At 49.3% G+C, this 9383-nt stretch overlaps 1 protein-coding gene across 2 annotated transcripts in view; it reads right to left on the reverse strand.

Moving 5' to 3' along the window:
• Positions 1-9383, reverse strand: part of LOC128687102 (integrin alpha-PS2) — a 262985-nt gene that overhangs the window by 119240 nt on the left and 134362 nt on the right. For both annotated transcript variants that reach the window (XM_070098361.1, XM_070098362.1), the window contains 2 exons: positions 4823-4884; positions 4489-4537 (listed from right to left, as the gene is read on the reverse strand). In XM_070098361.1, coding sequence (XP_069954462.1) covers positions 4489-4537; positions 4823-4884 — 111 coding nt within the window. The remainder of the gene's footprint in view (positions 1-4488; positions 4538-4822; positions 4885-9383) is intronic.

A 9383-nucleotide genomic window follows, 5' to 3' on the forward strand; every position in this document is an offset into this window, starting at 1 on the left:
CCCTAATGATTGTTGGGAGTAAGACTTGCACTGAAGAGGGTGAAATCGCCCCACGAAGCAGCTCAATACCTATGGTATTTACACGCCTCCTCACACTCAGCGCCATGTTGATACAAGGTAGCTCGCCTGAACAGCAGAGGGGTGCAGCGCACAACCTCACTCGACCATGGTCAGGCAGCGAAATGTGACGTAGAATTAGGGGGGATATGATTGAGGTGTATAAATGGAAGACAGGAATAAATAAAGGGGATGTAAATGGTGTGCTGAAAATATCTAGCCTGGACGGGACTCGCAGCAATGGTTTTAAGTTGGAAAAATTCAGATTCAGGAAGGATATAGGAAAGTACTGGTTTGGTAATAGAGTTGTGGATGAGTGGAACAAACTCCCAAATACCGTTATAGAGGCCAGAACGTTGTGTAGCTTTAAAAATAGGTTGGATAAATACATGAGTAGATGTGGGTGGGTGTGAGTTAGACCTGATAGCTTGTGCTACCAGGTCGGTTGCCGTGTTCCTCCCTTAAGTCAATGTGACCTGACCTGACTAGGTTGGGTGCATTGGCTTAAGCCGGTAGGAGACTTGGACCTGCCTTGCATGGGCCAGTAGGCCTTCTGCAGTGTTCCTTCGTTCTTATGTTCTTATGTTCTTAATGAGTCTCTCAGCCTTGGAGATGGTGTGAAGAGCACCGTAGTCGTGAAGACTCTGGAGCACAGGCAAGAAGGCTGGCGCTGATATACTGACAAGTGGATACGGACGGGTAGCTACTTGTAGATAGTCCAAGTCGGATTGAAACGTCGTGGTAAGCTCCTCTCTCCTTTGCGAGTCACGATATTGTGTCTAGTTGTCCTCTATACATAAGTTCTCAAAACCACCCATTCCCACCCACTGATTTAAAGTCCTTCAAATCTTAAATCCTAATTGAAATACTTGTACAGTTCTTACCTAAAGGGTATTCCGGGGGTCAACGCCCCCGCAAGACCGGAACTTAACCAGTTCTCCCAGTAGACTCACGGCTACCCTAGGCTCTTAGCTCTGATAAGCCCACCAACACACACTGGAGGACTTCATCCTCTCTGGCACATCAGTCACAAGTAACAGCAACCTAACAGCCAGAAGGACTAACCTTTAAAGGACTCCACTTTGACTTGTCTTAGCAAGTCCTTGACTCAGTGGCGCCCCTCTCCCCTCTCTCTACCTACACACACACACACACACACACACACACACACAAAGGATTTTATAAGATAAGGTTAAGCGTCCCGTCTTTATCTACCTTAATCTCTATTCACTGTAAACAAACACTAGGACATTTATCACACAACGTTTCGCCCCTGGGAACTGATAACTTCTAACCGAGGTTAACAAGACAGTATGCATACAGTCGGAGAGTGAGGTGTGAGTGACGCAGGTGACCTGAAGAATACCATATTGAGATGAGGACAGGTAAGCAATGAGGTCGTGTGACTCCTGTGTTGTTAGGTAGGTGATGCTGTGCCTGCTTGACTATCATGTATGCTAATGCTTGTGATAGTCTGTAGCTGCCAGTAGTTTTCCTCTCATTTGCAATCCCTGACAGGTCTTTAGACAAGCAAGACATGTGGAACAGCTGGACGAACTTTTCACGTGTAGACAAGTGTTCATAGACCCGACAAGTTGATCAATTAGACATCACCTCTACAGGTCACCACTGACCTGTACTTAGCTCAGTGGTGACCTGTACTTAGCTCAGTGAGGATGTGTCTAGTGTACTCTCTGTGGACTGAACCAAGACAGAGATACGGCGATTGACTGAGGAAAACAAGAGGATTCGAAGTAGTCCTCCTGTTGTGAGTCCTCAGGTTAAGAAGGGAACCTGGACAGTGGCTGGACAGCATGGAACGAAGTTGATGATCAAGAAGACGAATAGAAAGGTAGAAACGATGAAGAAAAAAGAGACTGCTGTGGAAACTGTTGTGGAAACATCTAATGCATTCTCCGTGCTACCAGACGAATGTGAGTCGACTACTGGAAACGTCACGACGAACGACACCAAGGAAGGTAAAAACATTGTTGTTGTTGGGGATAGCCAGGTTAGGTATATGGATAGGGCATTCTGCTTGAAGGACAGGAGACAGAGAGTTTGCTTTCCTGGGGCTGGGATGGAGGATATTGTTAGCCGGCTTGACAACATCATGAACGGTAATGGGATCAATCCTATTATCTGCCTCAGTGCTGGAGGCAATGATGTAGGCAAGCGTAGAAGTGAGAACTTAGTTAGAAAGTTCAGGACAGCAATAGACATAATTAGGAAGAAGGGGGGCACCCTGTTATATGTGGTATTTTGCCAAGCAGGGCCATAGTATGGACCAGCAGAGAGGGAGGGCCATGGTATGGACCAGCAGAGAGGGAGGGCCATGGTGTGGACCAGCAGAGGGAGGGCCATGGTATGGACCAGCAGAGGGAGGGCCATGGTATGGACCAGCAGAGAGGGAGGGCCATGGTATGGACCAGCAGAGGGAGGGCCATGGTATGGACCAGCAGAGGGAGGGCCATGGTATGGACCAGCAGAGAGGGAGGGCCATGGTATGGACCAGCAGAGAGGGCGGGCCATGGTATGGACCAGCAGAGAGGGAGGGCCGTGGTATGGACCAGCAGAGAGGGAGGGCCATGGTATGGACCAGCAGAGAGGGAGGGCCATGGTATGGACCAGCAAAGGGAGGGCCATGGTATGGACCAGCAGAGAGGGAGGGCCATGGTATGGACCAGCGGAGAGGGAGGGCCATGGTATGGACCAGCAGAGGGAGGGCCATGGTATGGACCAGCAGAGAGGGAGGGCCATGGTATGGACCAGAAGAGAGGGAGGGCCATGGTATGGACCAGCAGAGAGGGAGGGCCATGGTATGGACCAGCAGAGGGAGGGCCATGGTATGGACCAGCAGAGAGGGAGGGCCATGGTATGGACCAGCAGAGAGGGAGGGCCATGGTATGGACCAGCAGAGAGGGAGGGCCATGGTATGGACCAGCAGAGAGGGAGGGCCATGGTATGGACCAGCAGAGGGAGGGCCATGGTATGGACCAGCAGAGAGGGAGGGCCATGGTATGGATCAGCAGAGAGGGAGGGCCATGGTATGGACCAGCAGAGAGGGAGGGCCATGGTATGGACCAGCAGAGGGAGGGCCATGGTATGGACCAGCAGAGGGAGGGCCATGGTATGGACCAGCAGAGAGGGAGGGCCATGGTATGGACCAGCAGAGAGGGAGGGCCGTGGTATGGACCAGCAGAGAGGGAGGGCCATGGTATGGACCAGCAGAGAGGGAGGGCCATGGTATGGACCAGCAGAGAGGGAGGGCCATGGTATGGACCAGCAGAGGGAGGGCCATGGTATGGACCAGCAGAGAGGGAGGGCCATGGTATGGACCAGCAGAGAGGGAGGGCCATGGTATGGACCAGCAGAGAGGGAGGGCCATGGTATGGACCAGCAGAGAGGGAGGGCCATGGTATGGACCAGCAGAGAGGGAGGGCCATGGTATGGACCAGCAGAGAGGGAGGGCCATGGTATGGACCAGCAGAGAGGGAGGGCCATGGTATGGACCAGCAGAGGGAGGGCCATGGTATGGACCAGCAGAGAGGGAGGGCCATGGTATGGACCAGCAGAGAGGGAGGGCCATGGTATGGACCAGCAGAGAGGGAAGGCCATGGTATGGACCAGCAGAGGGAGGGCCATGATATGGACCAGCAGAGGGAGGGCCATGGTATGGACCAGCAGAGGGAGGGCCATGGGGAGTGGACAAAAATGGGAAGAAAACTGGGCCAGAAATAGGTCAGTAAATAGGGTGAGACAAACCCCGCCGGGCTACACATACCCACATATCAAGGTTGTGTCTTTGATACCGGTGAGGGGCTCTTGATGCAACTTCTCCCAGGGACTGATTACCTTATACTCCAGATCTTCAGTCATTCTTCAGGGACTGATTACCTTATACTCCAGATCTTCAGTCATTCTTCAGGGACTGATTCCCTCAAAGCCCTGATGTTCAGTCAGTCTTGGTCGTACTGGCTGGATATCCAGGACCACAACTTAAATAAGTCACTTGATCTGACCTTTTTTTTTGGTTGTTTTAGTGGGTAATCTACACATATGCTGCTATGTATGATAATCTATGTAAATGTATTTACGTGCGGCCAGCAGTAACAGCCAGGTTGATCAGACTCTGATCCACCACGAGGCCTGGTCTCAGACCAGGCCGCGGGGGCGCTGACCCCTGAAACCTTCTCCAGGTACGTGTACCTGGATAAGCTTACGTCTAAATTGTGATGTCAACACACTTCTGAAGTGTGATGTCAACACACTTTTGGAAAGACAGTGACTGACTGAATGACGGTAAATACTTTTTCTTTCGAGGCGACCTACACTGGTGGGATATAGCCAGCGTGTTTAAAAAACGTACATAACGATTAATAACGGTATACAACGGCTAAATAACGGCAAGAAACGGTGAACAGGACTCACCTTGCCAGTAGTAGCTGCCAACGGCTCCCACATAGAGACGATTCCCGTTCTGGTGAGACAAAAGATGTCAGGATGTGTTAAGTGACTCTCCATCCAGGGAAATGGAGTTACCATCCCCTTCCTTGGATCAAACTTAGTCACATGTGTATATCTAAATCTTTATACACTGATAATACTGAATAAACATCAGATACATTATAAATGCAACAGTTACTTTGTTACTTAAGTTAGGGTGGTACTTAGCTTCCTTAATCAGGGTTATGGCAAAGGTGTTTGAGAGTGACTTTCAGGGCTATACACCTGGTTTAAGGGGAAGATTTCGGAGGGTACGTACCTGTGTTAGGGTGGTGCTGATGCCAGCTTGACAGGAACCCTGACGGTGGTAGCCCCAGGAAGCTGCGGGGGAGACAAGTGGTGGCAGTTAGTGGGGGAGGTTAGCCTAGGTTAAGTTAGGTTAGTCTAGGTTTAGTTAAAGTTAGGTGTGTGTTCTAAGCAGTGAGTACACACAGACACACACACACACACACACACACACACACACACACACACACACACACACACATACACACGCACACGCACACACACACACACACACACACACACACACACACACAACAACAACACTGGTACAATTATACCCCACATGGGTTGTATAATTCACATTATAATTAAAAATGAACAATTAGGGTGAAGGAAGAGAGTGAAATATAACACCGGGGACCGGGGAGCAAATGACACCATCGTGGGCAGAAACTTAATGAAGAACACCAAGAAAATAACTCCAGAGAGAGAAGGCAGGACGGCAGGACGGCAGGAAGGAAGGCAGGAAGGAAGGAAGGCAGGACGGCAGGAAGGAAGGAAGGCAGGATGGAAGGAAGGCAGGACGGAAGGAAGGCAGAACGGCAGGACGGCAGGAAGGAAGGCAGGAAGGAAGGCAGGAAGGAAGGAAGGATGGAAGGAAGGTAGGACGGCAGGAAGGAAGGAAGGCAGGAAGGAAGGCAAGAAGGAAGGCAGAACGGCGGGAAGGCAGGAAGGCAGGAAGGCAGGAAGGAAGGCAGGATGGAAGGAAGGTAGGACGGCAGGAAGGAAGGAAGGCAGGAAGGAAGGCAAGAAGGAAGGCAGAACGGCAGGAAGGCAGGAAGGCAGGAAGGAAGAAAATGAAGGAGAGTGAGGGAACACATGCACTCATTTATTTAGCAAAAAAATGGATACCTCTGCAATGTGCTGATACAGTATCATACAACAGAGCGGGAAGGTAATGTGAAAGACCTGGGAGTGGTAATGTCTGAAGATCTCACACTGAAAGATCACAGCAATGCCACTATCACAACTCCAAAGAAAATGATAGGAGGGAACAATAGATAGATGTGCTTCACTGTCATATTCAGCCATACAGGATGGTGTTTCACTGTCATACTCCATCATGTTGGATTAGGTTCATACAAGATGCTAAAATCCGTCAGCCTGAGCTGGGAGACTCCAGTAAGACACTGACAGACACAATAATTGTCTGGGGCTCCCAGCATACATAAGGGATATTACCAATAGACCCCTGGCTGTCTTCAAGACCCTGGCTGTCTTCAAGACCCTGGCTGTCTTCAAGACCCTGGCTGTCTTCAAGACCCCTGGCTGTCTTCAAGACCCTGGCTGTCTTCAAGACCCCCTGGCTGTCTTCAAGACCCTGGCTGTCTTCAAGACCCTGGCTGTCTTCAAGACCCCTGGCTGTCTTCAAGACCCTGGCTGTCTTCAAGACCCCTGGCTGTCTTCAAGACCCTGGCTGTCTTCAAGACCCCTGGCTGTCTTCAAGACCCCCTGGCTGTCTTCAAGACCCTGGCTGTCTTCAAGACCCCTTGGCTGTCTTCAAGACCCCTGGCTGTCTCCAAGGCCCCTGACTGTCTTCAAGACCCCCAGGTTGTCTTCAAGACCCTGGCTGTCTTCAAGACCCCCTGGCTGTCTTCAAGACCCCTGGCTATCTTCAAGGCCCCTGACTGTCTTCAAGACCCCCTGGCTGTCTTCAAGACCCCTGACTGTCTTCAAGACCCCTGGCTGTCTTCAAGACCCCCTGGTTGTCTTCAAGACCCCCTGGCTGTCTTCAAGGCCCCTGACTGTCTTCAAGACCCCCTGGTTGTCTTCAAGACCCCTGGCTGTCATCAAGACCCCATGGCTGTCTTCAAGGCCCCTGGCTGTCTTCAAGATCCCCCTACTGCACGTATAAGTTCTGTCAAGCACCTTAACTACTGAGAACGCTTGGAAGCACTTGACTTGTACTCGTTGGAACGCAGGAGGGAGAGATATATCATAATCTACACTTGGAAAATCTTGGAAGGAATGGTCCCAAATCTGCACACAGAAATCACTCCCTACGAAAGTAAAAGACTGGGCAGACGATGCAAAATGACCCCAATTAAAAGTAGGGGCGCCATTGGTAAATTAAGGAAAAACACCATAAGTGTCCGGGGCCCAAGACTGTTCAACAGCCTCCCATCAAGCATTAGGGGAATTGTCAATAATCCCCTGGCTGCCTTCAAGTGAGAGCTGGACAGATACCTAAAGTCTGTGCCGGATCAGCCGGGCTGTGGCTCGTACGTTGGACTGCGTGCGGTCAGCAGTAACAGCCTGGTTGATCAGGCCCTGATCCACGGGGAGGCTTGGTCATGGACCGGGCCGCGGGGGCGTTGATCCCCGGAACCACATCCAGGTAACCTCCAGGTAATCCCTGGCTGTCTTCAAGACCCCCCTGGCTGTCTTCAAGACTCCCATGGCTGTCTTCAAGACCCCCCTGGCTGTCTTCAAGACTCCCATGGCTGTCTTCAAGACCCCCCTGGTTGTCTTCAAGACGGCGCTGGACAAATACCTCATGTCAGTACCTGACCAGCCGGGCTGTGGTTCATACGTTGGTATACGTGTGGCCAGCAGAAACATCCTGGTTAATCAGGTCCAAATCCACCACGAGGCCTGGTCATGGACCGGGCCGCGGGAGGAAAGCAGGAAACACTTGTCCTGTTTCCTGACAAACCTTACCTAACCTAACCTGAAGACCAGCGTAAGGAAACACTTGTCCTGTTTCCTGACAAACCTTACCTAACCTAACCTGAAGACCAGCGTCAGGAAACACTTGTTCTGTTTCCTGACAAACCTTACCTAACCTAACCTGAAGACCAGCGTCAGGAAACACTTGTCTTGTTTCCTGACAAACCTTACCTAACCTAACCTGAAGACCAGCGTCAGGAAACACTTGTCCTGTTTCCTGACAAACCTTACCTAACCTAACCTGAAGACCAGCGTCAGGAAACACTTGTTCTGTTTCCTGACAAACCTTACCTAACCTAACCTGAAGACCAGCGTCAGGAAACACTTGTTCTGTTTCCTGACAAACCTTACCTAACCTAACCTGAAGACCAGCGTCAGGAAACACTTGTCCTGTTTCCTGACTATGTCTTATAGCCTATTCCAAACACAGAAGAAATGGGAATTTATATGGGACAGTGACCATCACCACAGATGGTTGCAACTTCATCTGTCCCTTAGTTGTATATCTCTTAACAATAAAATGACTTTCAAATGAGCTGATGTAGGTAACAGCTCTTACCTTGTAAATAAAGTCAGGAACCTTAACTTAAACTAACCCTGTGTAAGAGAGAGAGAGAGAGAGAGAGAGAGAGAGAGAGAGAGAGAGAGAGAGAGAGAGAGAGAGAGAGAGAGAGAGAGAGAGAGAGAGAGACATATGGATGCTACAAAAACAAGGAGGGTTGTGAAGGAACCATCCTGTTTACGACAGACCGAGGGAGTGAATTACACCAGGGGGTAACTGCCTCATTTTTCCCGACCTTCGCTTCGCTGACTCCGGACAATTTCGCCGTGAATTGTTTTAGACTTCTTGTACTCCGGCAATTATATAATTTTTTCCCCACAAGCTAAAATATAAAGGGTGATGCACCAGTATTTTTAACATTAACAGGTACAAGAATATTCTGCAACAGAAAATATAATATCTTAAGAGATAATATTCAAAAATACATTGAAACTCCCATGGAAAGATGTCACTGATGTTTTAGCGTTATTCTGGTGGATAATTTACACTATGTATGATAATTGCACTTATACACACCTGTGCCTATATAAATTTACGTACGTGTATAACTCAGTGTACATAAGAAGACAGAATTAAGCCTCCAAGAAGATATTTACCTGGAGTTTACCTGGAGAGAGTTCCGGGGGTTAACGCCCCCGCGGCCCGGTCTGTGACCAAGTTTTCCAATGGGTAACGGAAAACAAAATGATGTTCAATGAAGACAAATTCCAACTACTCCGTTATGGAAAACTGGAGGAAATAATTAGAAATGAACATACTACAAATTCTGATCATACAACAGAGCGAAAAAATAATGTGAGGGACCTGGGAGTGGTAATGTCTGAGGATCTCACTTTCAAGGATCACAACAGTGCCACGATCACAACTGCAAAGAAAATGATAGGATGGATAATGAGAACGTTTAAAACGAGAGATGCCAAGCTAATGACGATCCTTTTCAAATCACTTGTTCTCTCTAGGCTGGAATACTGCTGTACACTAACATCTCTGTTCAAAGCAGGTGAAATTGCAGAACTAGAGAATGTACAGAGAACCTTTACTGTACGTATAACTTCCATCAAACATCTCAACTACTGGGAGCGCCTGGAAGCACTTGACTTGTACTCACTGGAGCGCAGGCGAGAGATATATTATAATTACACTTGGAAAATCCTAGAAGGAATGGTCCCGAATCTGCACACACATCACTCCCTACGAAAGTTTAAGACTTGGCAGGCGATGCAAAATACTCCCAATGAAAAGTAGGGGCGCCATTGGTACACCATAAGTGTCTGGGGCCCAAGACTGTTCAACAGCCTCACAT

The sequence above is a fragment of the Cherax quadricarinatus genome, chromosome 62 (genome assembly GCF_038502225.1).
Source record: "Cherax quadricarinatus isolate ZL_2023a chromosome 62, ASM3850222v1, whole genome shotgun sequence".
NCBI lineage: Eukaryota > Metazoa > Arthropoda > Malacostraca > Decapoda > Parastacidae > Cherax > Cherax quadricarinatus.